The sequence below is a fragment of the Euprymna scolopes genome, chromosome 7, assembly GCF_053919585.1.
Source record: "Euprymna scolopes isolate OS-2025 chromosome 7, ASM5391958v1, whole genome shotgun sequence".
In the NCBI taxonomy this organism is placed as follows: domain Eukaryota; kingdom Metazoa; phylum Mollusca; class Cephalopoda; order Sepiida; family Sepiolidae; genus Euprymna; species Euprymna scolopes.
In genome coordinates this window covers 116,820,193-116,832,830 of record NC_136488.1, presented here as the reverse complement: position 1 = coordinate 116,832,830, position 12,638 = coordinate 116,820,193, and the positions used below count along the sequence as shown (strand labels likewise).

The window sequence follows — 12,638 nt, the reverse complement described above, 5'->3', positions numbered from 1 at the left end:
CACACATCTCCCTATACTATTGAGATGTAATCTTCCTCTGAGGACATTAGATCCTTAAGACTTTACACATACATCATATGATTTCTCTACATGCAATATATGTCCTCAATTTTCACTGGCTACATTTTACTTCCATACATCATAACAGTAACAAAACTCTGCTTGTTAGGAATGACAGAATTTCTCTAAACTTACTGTCTCCACTCCTAAATTTTGCCATCACAAGCACCTTCCAGTTCTCAAAGACGTAACAAAACTTTTGGGCAATCTCAATATCCTCACCATTCACAGATATTTTTTTCTCACATTTGAGTTTTCATTATTTTACACTTTTTTTACATACAAACTGATTATCATCTTTCAACCTAACAAAAATTTCACTGCAGGCTAATAATACAAATATAAGCAAAGACAAAAACAAATTGAACATTTTTTTATTTTCTTCCATGATTCATAACATTATTAATTGTAAAGAAAGCTCATATATCACAGTGTTCAAATAGAAGTAAATTTAAAAAGAGCCTTTTTGATAAATTTCACAGCCTTTTTTATCACGATGATTTTAAAATATCACTGACCTGTAGAAAAAGGAACAACACAATGAAGTAAAGTAAAACAAAAATAACTAATATTGAAAAATGGAATAAAAAAATATAGAAAAAGGAATAAGAATATCACAATCACAAAGAAAAAGAAAATTGAATTGTTAAAATACCATCCTTATAAATTGCTTGAGGCCTTATGCTCCACAGCAAAATAATGACTTAAGATGAATTGAAAGAGAGAAAGAAAAAGAAAAAAAAATATTAAAAAAAGCAAAATTCCATTAAAAAGTGGAGAAATCATATCACTGCTACATAAAGGAAAGCATAGACTAGATTAACTGGAACGTTTTCTTTCACCCTGAACCTTTGTATTCTAATAAAATAGTAAGAAATATTGTCATAATAATAAAAAAAAAAAAAAAAAAAAAAAAAACCTTATTTGTTTTTAGAGTCATTAGAACAATTCACTAAAATTAAGCAACACTGAGTTAAGTTAGTTAATAGATGGGCAAATGCTTTGAAATACATGTTAAACAGATATTCAATTCAGATATATAAATATTAGACTAGTAAAGGAGGGGAAGTAGATTAGTCTATTGTATTAGAGAGGATGGTAAAATAATGCGGATGTAAATATATGAGAAGTGATGTCACCAGTAAAAAAGGACTATAAAAAATTCAAATCTTGCGTGAGATGAGATAACATTCAAGATCTTGTGAGAGACATGGAGAATGACGAGAAAATAAATGTTGTACCTAGGCCATCCCATAAACCTTCAAAGTACCTTGATAATGAGCTTTACTATTATTTCTATTAACTTGGCCAAAGTTTTGGTCAGGTTTTAGCTACACTGGGTTTTATGATATTAATTGCTCCTATAGTAAAAGTAATCCACTGGTGAGCAGCAAACACAAGCATACACACAAGCATACGAGTGATCTACATAAAAGTTATTAGATGCATAGTTTTCATCTTCATCTTCGTTTTCTGAGATTTCTTCATCACTACTTCCTTCCGAAATGTCTGCCATTAAGTATGTGTCATCCTCAACATCGTCATTCTGTGTTACAATTTCAATTTCATGTACCATCAATTCATCCACTTCAAAGACATCACTTTCATGGTTGCTGTTATGTTGCTCGAGGGAAACTTCAGAATTCATCGGTTCATCGGATACAAAACTAACATCTTCTTCAACCGAGCTATCACCAGTGTCCATTAAGTCATCATTCCTCGCCTGTTCATTGATGCTAATGATAGCACATCTATCACTGCTATCCACCTCCTCCTCTTCATTGACAATAGCAATTCTATTACCATTGCTTTCAAAAAGGCTAAATATTTGTGAATTATTCAACAAAATTAACCTATCTGTTTCAATACCTAGATAAAAAAAAAAAAAGAAAAATTATTTTTTTTTAAAGAAACAGAAAATTTTTTTTCATTCCTGAAAATTAAAAGTTATATCCATTGTTTTTGGATTTATTACCATTTGTTACTACTTACCTGCATTTATTTACCACGTGTTAGAATTTAAAATTATCAGTGATATTTCTTTTTTCTCTGTATTTGTAATCATACTATGATATCATTGTACCGGTGTCTGTTCTTTAAAAGATTATATATATATATATATATATATATATATATATATATAGTCATGTCATATGTTACTGGTACCATGTAACCCAGTACTACCTGCCTCATGGTCGGGTCACCGGCGACTAAACTGGTTCCCCCACCAGACTTGTTTGGTGAGGAGGGTGGTTAGTCTCCCTGAAGGATTAAAAACAAAACCTTCCAAAAGGGCGAATGAACCCTTTTTTGGAATCAACGGCCAACTAGCACTGTGCATATTTGTGTTTATATATATGTGTGTGTGTGTTGGGGTAACATAAGCCACGGTGAAGACAACCTTCCTAGGAGAAGCAAAACTCTGATTTAAAAAACCATAAAGCGAGAGACCAGTACCCGCATTAAGCTGGTCTGCAGTTTAACTTGTTGCTGGCTATCCTGCTTTTGCTTGTTGCTGGATCTCAACATTTTGAACCGAGAGAGAGAGACTTAGCTTTCGTACAAAGCTAAAACTCTGTAACATCATCTTTGTATAGATACCCCCTCAGGTATTTGGGATCATGAACATTGTGTCTGAGGGAGTGGCACTCGTCTGACAAGACGTTGCACTCATCATCATCATATATATATATATATATATATATATATTTAAAATAAAGGAAAAAATAAAATCTGAATAGTATTTTCAAGGAATGATTAGAACCATGACCACTTTGATGAGGGGCCAGTATTCTAATCCACTATCCCCCATGGACTGATCATTTATAAAATTTAAGTTACTTAAATAAAATCTACCATTCAGATTATCTATCCATGTAATAAACTCTTAAGCAAACATTGTTAAAAGAAACAAATAATTCATAATTTTTTTAAATTCTTGATATAAAGTATACAGGAAAAATAAGATAAGAATTGATAATTGTCTATGCCCAAGTTTTTGACATATAAGTCATCCTCAATATATAGAGGACTAGCAGGCCACCCAGCATTGCCTGGTCATAAAATTCACTTAAATATATTTTAATTTATGCTGATTTTGTATTTTTTTTTATTATTATTATAAATTTTGTTTTTGTGTTTTTTACTAACTCGCACTTTAATTTAACAAAACGTTTTTTCAGAAACTTGGAAAAGTTGGCATAATTAAAAATCACCTCCATCATTCTCCATTTTTTATTCTTTTGGTGAAAATTTTAAGATATATTCATTTTAAATTTATAGTTGGGATCAAATACATATTCAGTACTCTAATTATACAGGCAGCTAGAAGGAACACTGTCTGCATGATGACATCATTTTTAAGTTCATTTAAATGCCATGTATTAAAAAACAAACAAAATAATCGAAAATATTTAGAGAAGTGTTAGAAGACTATCATAATGCAAAGAATGGAAAGTTGTCAGTGCTGAGGAAAGAAAACAAAAACAAGTGATATTATATAAATCTTTCTCTCATATATATATATATAATATATATATATGCTTCTGACTCTGCAGAGGTTACGGATTTAGTGGGACTCTTCTTACTAAAAGAACTTAAATATTATTTTAAACATATCCAAGGGGGCCTTTATAGAGATGATGCCCTATTCACTATACCAGCCAGGCCAAGAGAGTACAACAAAACAATTAAAAAATTACATAACTTTTTTAACAACTTTGGCCTTTCTATAATTATCGAACCAAACAAAAAACTTCAAATTTTCTAGACATTACACTTAATCAACACCGAGACTTATAGCCCCTATCATAAACCCAACCCATATGTTAAATGTGATATTCGTTTTCAGCACACCCAGAACCCCTTTCACCTAACAATTTAATAAATAAATAAACTTGGGATGGGAAATTGATACTCTCACCAGAACATATATACTGATAAAATTCAACATGTCAAGAATTTTTTTTAGAACATCGATTTTTAAAGTTTTTCATTGAAAAGTACCCATAAACAACATAAATTGCCCTTTTGTAGATTTAGAATTATAGAGAAAAAATTGTTCACCATTGAGATCACATATGTTTTATGTTATAATTTAATTAACTCTCAACACCTTTCAAAATTCTTTCTTATTATGACTTTTTTCCATAACAAAATCTGTGTTGCATTAAAAAACAGAAAAAAAAACAAAAAAAAAACAAATGAAGAAAATTCAGTTTCAGCAACATAAAATTTTTTATATGGATTTTGTGACCATGATATTTATGTATATATTAATCAGCATTAAAATAGCTTTACAAAGATATCAGACGTGACCATATTGTGAAATATCAATGTTCTTATATGAAGTAACAGGTACTACATTCCGCCATTTTGAATTTAGCCTACTTCTTTAGGAATGGTTCTAGTGAAAAACCCACCATGAAATTGGGAATATATACTGTCATAAGATAGACAAATCTTTTGTCAAAATTACAAAAAATTAAAATGACTCTTTTTGAGATAATTCAGGTAAAAGGTCAAGGTCAACTTTTTTTTTTTCAGGGCCAACAGCGTCCAAAAAGCAATGGACGTTTGGTCAATGTCAGTGAAAACCATCATATCAGACAATTGCTTTGATTCAGACACTTCCCTAATAAAGGGGGAGCTGGTTTTCCCCAATACGTTGGGAAACAAAACCAGACAAAGTTGGGTAAAAAACAAACCCAAAAGAACTATCCCACAGTTAAAATTAAGTGCGGAATTTCATTTCTTTGACTTAATTAAATTCGCTGCACATTTGCCACTTGTGCGTTTAAAACGTTAAATTGAAATTCGCTTCAGTTACTTTCCTTTTGTGGCCGAGCAGTAACTAATCAAGTTTTTCGCCTCAACATTCTGGGTTCAATCCTACCTACCTACCAAAACTTTCTTTTTATTTTACTTTTTGTTCTTTTTACATCATGTTTGCTGTTTTTTTTTGTTTTTTTTTCCGATTTTTTATAAGAAGTTTAACATAGGGTTTGGATCCCCCCCCCCAACACACACCTACAAACACCAGGTATGAATATTTGATCTACAGACTTGAAATTTGATATATAGGGTATTCAGACATGTGGAAAACGTTTTAATCTGTTTTCATCCAGAAAAAAAGGGGCTGCTAATGAGATCAAAATTGAAAAATTGCTACTTGAGAGTCAACAGATTTTTATCTGTTTGTCAAGTGTTTCACAAATGCACATGCATGAATTGTTCACATGACAGCTTTCTTATGTTAAAAATAAGTAGGTTTGAAAACATTTTTTAAAGATTGCAGCAAGCTGGCCTAATCATTATTGTACTTGGCTCACTGTATTTAGGTTTTGGTTTCAATCTCAGCTCAAGTATTTTTTTTTTACTAACAATAAGTGAATTGTTTATTGCTATGTTCAATACCGGGCAATGCTAGGTATGTCTGCTAGTATCTATATAAAAGTCAACGTGTGTGTGTGTGTGTGTGTGTGTGTGTGTGTGTGTGTGTGTGTGTGTGTGTGTGTGAAAAGTCTCTTCCAAACTACACTCTGAATACTTGGTCTATAGAATTAAAATTTAATATATAGGCTATTTGAACCTGTAGCACATTTTCAATTAAGTTTTTAGCCAGTTGAATAGCTGCTAAGGGGTCAAAATTGAAAAAAGACATTGGTCTGATGTAAGTCAACTATAACAATTTTTTTCTGCACATAAGCTAATTAAAAGTAATAGATTAAACAATGTATTTTTGTTGCAGTTTTTTCGATGTATATATTTAAATCATACTAGCGAATAAGGTTGAAGAGCTATGTTTAAGTTTTGATTCTAGCTGATGACACACAAATCATTTTTTTACTTTTTAAATCACTACTATATATTAGGTACAATATAATGATTGATAGAGAATTGGTTCTATAATAATAAACACAAAATCTACATGAATTAAAATATAATATATAAGTGTATTTACAACCAGGCAAAGCTGAGCAGCTAAGTATGTCTGCTAGTATCTATATAAAAGTCAATGTGTGTGTGTGTGTGTGTGTGGTCGATCAACTGAACATCAAACACCAGAACACATAGATACAACACATAGATACAACACATAGATACAACACATAGATACAACACATAGATAAAACATGCACAAAACAATTTAAATTTTTCATTTCTTATATCTTCAATTGTGGCATCCGCCTCTGCATGTATGATTTGGCATTTAAAACAAAAGGGCTAATTTGATTGGATAGAGGTTTCATTACCATATTGAAATTCTAAAACACACCTTAGACCTGCATCCCACAAGTCTAGACATGGTGATCATTGGGTCATTTGGTGGCGCCTGGGACATGAACATTGCGTAAGCACTTGGGCTTGTTTCCAGTAGTTAAGGATTTGGTTTTATAATTTTTTTCAAATGGACTTCTTGTCAAATTCACATTTATCAGAACTATTAAAAGAAAGACCAATTTTACACAATTTAATATCAAATTTGTCTGTATTAATAGTTAAAAAAAAAAAAAAAAAAAAAAAAGAAAAAAGTGTCCTTGAGTACCACCATCATATTTGCTGTAAGATGTTCAATCCAAAATAATAGTAGGGTATATGTTTTTGGGAATTTCTTTTCTGTTAATGTATTCTGACTTGTAGCAACACCCATCATCTGCCACCATTTTATCGTTTCTTCACACACATTGATAATATTACTTCCCATGTTGGTTTAGTTTACATTTAACACTGATCTGACCTTATGTTTTGTTGCTGGTTTGCCATCAACAACAATATTCAACTCTTGATGTCATTCTTTGATGCTATTATGATGCCTTCCTCAATTGACAAACTCAATCCTCGCCTCTTTCGGCATAGTACTTTTGTAGATGCCCTATTAAGAATTGGTGACCAGTTTGCCCAGCACCATTCCATTGTCCATTTTTCGCCATCAAATAAAGCACAAAAGTTCTTCAACTTTTAAACAAACTGGTCTGGCAGTACACATCTCAAATTGCACCTTATCTACTGACAAGTTCAGTGATAACGGCCACCTGCATTTACTTTATGTAAATTCCCTCTATGAATGTTCCTCGACACTAACTTTTCACCAACCTACAATTGTATACATGAATACTTTTGCTTTCCTTTCTTCTCCCACAACCTCTACAAACTATAATTTTTAATGTTGCACCCTTGCTGCTCCAACGGAGTAGCCAACTTTCTGGCCCATTTATTTGCTGTAGACAAAATCTAATCACATCTATACCAAGTCTCTCTGCCCATCAAAGAATCAAATCATATCATTAGACCAACACAATTATTCACTTTCTATGAAAATACCAAAATAGCTTGTTGAGATTTTAAGAATTTTTTTTTTTTTTAAATATCTCTTCAGTTTCTTTTCTTCTGCCTCTTTCTTTCTTTCTCCTCTGTCCTTCCACTATGTTCCTACTAAATATACTAACACCAATTTAGTGAAAGGAGGTTGCCACTTCCTCTCTAATTTCCTGAATTGTTTCTTCATGTAAGCATACAGCATAATACATTTTACATTTTTACACCATAAAACACAATGAACAAAAGACAAGACACAAGTCTACACAAATAAAAGCAACTAAATACACTAAAATTCCAATCTCAATGTTAAGAAATAAACATATCTGATAAGTTATTAGGTTAGTGGTTCAAGAGAAATGAATAAATAGTAAAGGTTATTTGGTTCAACCTGAAGTATAAAAGTATAATTTTCAAAAATCAACACATAGAAATTGGAATAAAGATTGAAATTGGAAAGCATACAAAGAAGAATGACAAAACTAACAGTGAAAGGTTAGAGCTATTAAGAAATATTACAAACCATTAGGATTAACTATTTTAATATGGAAAAAGATGAGGTGATTTAATGGAAACTGTCAATATAATGGCATCTCCAACTATGGTAGACATTTACTAGTTTGTAACTCAATCTGAAAGGCAGATTTAAAAAAAACCTGCAATAAAATTTATTTTCTAATAATCGAGTAATATAGTTTGGAAACAAGTTGCAAAATCAGATAAAAACAATAGCAGAGAAAATTTTTAAATAGAATTGGAATTGGATAAATTTAGAAATTAGAAAAAAAAAAAATGATTTAAGATGGCACTGTGAGCACCGAGCAATATCTAATGAGCTCCCAAAATCCAAATCTCAAAATCAACATGACGAAATAAGAGCCAGCAGAACCTTTGTCACAAAAATGGCCAAAGATTTGGGACAAGACTTTATTACAAACTAGCGGGGGTACCCGGCGTTGCCCGAGTGTTTGTTTCCGGGACGGGGGGGGGGGGGTTTAAAAAATGTTATGGTAGGTAAGTAGGAAGGATCAAACCCGGAGTCATGAGTAAAAGTAGGAAAATAAAGTGTGAAAAAAAAACAAAAAAAAAACAACATCTGCAACGTTAACAGTTCGGCCACCAAGAAAAGTCCATTCCAGTTGTTTAGGAAAAAAAAAAAAAACGACTATGGTAGGTCGGCGCGAACGTGAAAATATAATGTGAATTGTCCAGCACGCTAACCACTACGCCACAGAGCACTGCAGCTTAGTTTAGTGATTTTAAATAACTTCACATGAAAGAACTACGAAGCCAAACCGGTGTTCTCTTCTCAACTGTTCCTTGTGAACGATCCCCAAACGGTGTTGAGTGGTGGCAGGGGGAGGAGGAATTTATTAGAGAGAAAATATTTTACCACTTCCATTGATCTTAACCGATTTTGGCCGTGACTTCTCAGCAGAAAAAGTATAGAAATCTAAGATTATCGAGGAATTTGAGAAATAATAAGCCTATAACACACCTCAGATATTGTTCTGCCGTTTGTGCATATTATATTTGCATGAAATATCTTGATTTTTAATCCTATTAATGTCAAAATCAGACGGGAAAAAATGAGTTCATTTTATTTATATTACAAATGAGACAAAATCAGATAACAAGCCTGCTACAGAAATAGCCCAAAAGAGTTGCCAAAATACACCAAGAACTTTCATTTAAAAAAAACTGGAAGAATGGGCAAACCAACATCATGCCAAGTATTTTCTGGGTGAATTCGTGCAGGACTATAGGCTAAAACAGGCTAAAAAGAGGATAGCTCCACTCTGATCAGGAGAGAATTATGATGTCTGCTCAAGATCAAGGATTGATAATAAAAAAGATGAGTGGTCTCAGCAATGACAGCAAGTGCAGGTTCTGTAGTAGAGAGAGAGAGTGTGAGCCACCTGACATTTAGCTGTAAGGTTCTTCTGGGGGATGCCTACTATATGATGCAACACTATGGAGTGTGTAACTATCTCTACTTAGCCATCTGTAAAAAGTTAAATATTAAATGCAGCAGCAAGTCCTGGGGGCATATACCAGAATGAACAGTTGGAAATAAGTTATATACCATCAATTATGGCTATGCAATTTCTACAGCTTTGTACTTTGAAAATGGACCTATTAAACCTGCCATAGTGATATGAGATAAAGTGAAAGAATCCATCTTAGTAGAAGGTAGCGTTTTCAATGATGCTGAGTTGAATAGAGCTGAGAAGGAAAGACAAAACACCAAGGTTTTATTTCATGACATGAAAAGAAACTGAAATCTTAGGAAAATCTATCATTCCAGTAATTATAGGAGCAACTGAATTCATGAAAAAGAATTTCAAAAACTACCTGGCAAATCTACCCAGTGAACCAAGTGCAAGAGACATTCAAACAATTGCACTTAAAAGGACAATCAGAATCTGAAAAAGATCTCTCAGTTGGAATATATAAGATAGCAGGTGAATATTTGGCATCCATTAGGATGCCCCATCCCCAACTTGAACAAACCAATAAAAAAAAATTAAATTAAATAGATAAAATGAAATTATTAACAGAATTTGATCAGTAAATTAATTTTAATTAGTAAATGAATGCTTAATATTTTTAAGGATTAAAATGGAGAATATGGTTGAAAAGTTTGATAGCCAAAAAGGCCCAACAAATAAAAAATATGTACGTGTTTACAATTACTATAAACAATATTAAATAATGACACCATTTTTTTAATATATAAATTCTTATACAGAGCAATGTTAAAAAGTTAATGAAATTGAAAAAAAAAATAAGTCAGCATTTATAAGCAGAGTACAATGCAAAAAGGTTTCATAAGCATAGAATCAAGTGAACAAAAGTTTAATGGGTGCAAATGTGCTTAAAAAGATATAAACATAACAGAAAAAAACAGTGGGAAAATTTACAGTTTAATGGTTGATAGGTACTTAGAATTAAATAAAAGAAAGAGTAAAAAAGCAAAAATTTATAGTTTAACATGTAAACAAATGTGGTGCAAAAACAATATCGTTTTCTCATATTACTTTTATATATGATTTCTGAATTAATTCAATGATATATATAGCCATGTTATATATCATTTTGAAGCATGTTTTTGCTCTATCAAATTGTGTTATTCATTACCATTCTCAATCTCTTCATTCATTTTTTGTAGGGTTTTCGACAGCATGGACATAATTCAAATCTGCACGATTTTCTTGTTCGAGTTCAAACTAGGTTGAAAAGCTGGCGAGACAGCTCCTGATATCAATGATGCATTTGGCCCAGGAACCATTAACGAATGTGTGGCAGAATGATGGTTCAAGGAATTTCATAATGGTGATGAGAACCTCAAAGATGAAGACCTTTGTGGCCAGCTAACTGCGGTTGATAATGAACATTTGAAAGCCTTAATTGAAGCCGATCCTCGCAAAACCAGTCGTTCACCATTTAAAGCAAATAGGAAAGTCAAAAAAGTTAGATAAATGGGTGCCACATGAATTGAATGAAATTGTCGTTTTGAGGTGTCCTATGCTCCTTCTGTACAACAAAAATGACCACTTTCGAGTGGAGGGGGACGTGTGATGAGAAGTGGATTTTCTATGACAACCGGTGATGTTCAGCACTGGTTGGATGCCGGAGAAGCTCCACAACATTTCCTGAAGCCAAAATTGCACCAAAAAAAGGTCATGGTGACTGTTTGGTGGTCTGTGGCAGGTCACATCTATCACAGCTTCTTGAATCCGGGTGAAATGATTACGGAAGAAAAGCACTGCCAACAAATTGACGAAATGCACCAAAAGCTTCAACGTAGGTGTCTGAAATGTGTCAATATGAACGAACCAATTCTCCTCCATAACAACACTCGCCCACATGTTGCTCATCTAACCCTGCAGAAGCTAAACGAATTGGGCTACAAGACCCTGTCTCATTCGCCATATTCACTGGACTTCTCACCACCAATTATCACTTTTTCAAGCATCTCAACAACTTCCTGTGCGAAAATATTTCAAAAGCCGAGATGATGCCATATCGGCCTTCAATGACTTTATTGCTTCCAGAACTCCGGATTTCTATGCTAATGGAATGAATAAACTTTTTTCTCATTGGCAAAAATGTGTCAACTCTAATGGTTCTTATTTTGATTAAGAAAAGTTTATTATGAAAGGAGTTATTTTTTTTTTTAATTTGAACATCAAAAACAACATTATTTTTTCACCAACCTAATAACATGCATTCAATTGTGAGTATCAATCATCATAAAACAGTGCAAAAATGAAGACGCATGGAAACTCAAACATTTTTATAATAGACAAAGAAAGAAGAAAAATCTGCCATACGTAACAAATTAACCCATTCTAGACACATTGTACAAAATATATTAATAAATTAATGATACTAACAAATGATTATATTAACGAATAACTTAAAGAGTTTATTTAAATTAAGAACTGCCTCTTGTATAATTTGTTTCAAGTTTAAAAAGTATTTATTTATAAATAATATAAATTACTATTTCTTAGGCTGAGTTATTTTAGAATTTCAGGACTTGGTGAGGAGAATACTAGGTGTTAGGTAGATTGTTTGAAAAAAATGAAAGTTCAGTCTGGAAAGGGTTAATTTGTCATTAAAGCCATTTAAGTGGATTATTTCTAACATGATTTTTGTTAGAAATAATTTGAAATAAAATTTCAAGCACCAGCAACCATCATTTAAATGCAATAAAACAACATGGATGCAAGAATAAGTTTAATCTCACCAATTGGAAATGTTTTCTGAAAACAGATATACAAAAAAAAACATCCTTTATCATGGTGATTGATTGACATGATGATAATAAAGATGCCAAAAACCTACAAATTTTTATTATGCAGATGAAAAGATAAGTTTATATGATATGGATTCATGAGAAAATTAATGCTTTAATAGCACAAATAAACCATAATACTTGATTATTTGGTTCTAAACATTAATTCAAGCATTTTAATGTTTCAAAATTATTTTCAAATTTAAAAGTGTGATGTCAGTCATTTTTTAATCTATAATACAGGGCGAGTCACAAAAAACTGAATTAAAAAAAAATGTGAATCATCAAATGGTTAGTGATGAGATGTACACCCCAATGTTCCACAACTCTGAAAACAAGCAATTGGAGGAGATGTATAGACCTGAGAACAAGATGAAACAAAGCCCTGTACACCTAAAGAGTCAATACTCTGAACTTGTTTGAATCAACAATCAACAAGAATTCTTTAACAGGATAG

At 32.1% G+C, this 12,638-nt stretch overlaps 1 protein-coding gene across 2 annotated transcripts in view; it reads right to left on the bottom strand.

The window, feature by feature from the left end:
* Positions 1–419: 419 nt before the first annotated feature.
* The window catches only part of LOC145280243 (uncharacterized), a 38,095-nt gene continuing 25,876 nt past the window's right edge, over positions 420–12,638 (bottom strand). The window contains exons 4-5 of one of the 2 annotated variants that reach the window (XR_013868590.1): positions 12,134–12,149; positions 420–578 (exon numbers count right to left, since the gene is read on the bottom strand). Coding sequence is in view for 1 of the 2 variants with exons in the window: in XM_080132021.1 (XP_079988147.1) it covers positions 1,412–1,929; positions 12,134–12,149 (534 nt within the window). In the remaining variant the exon portion in view is untranslated. The other variant, XM_080132021.1, reaches the window with a different exon arrangement.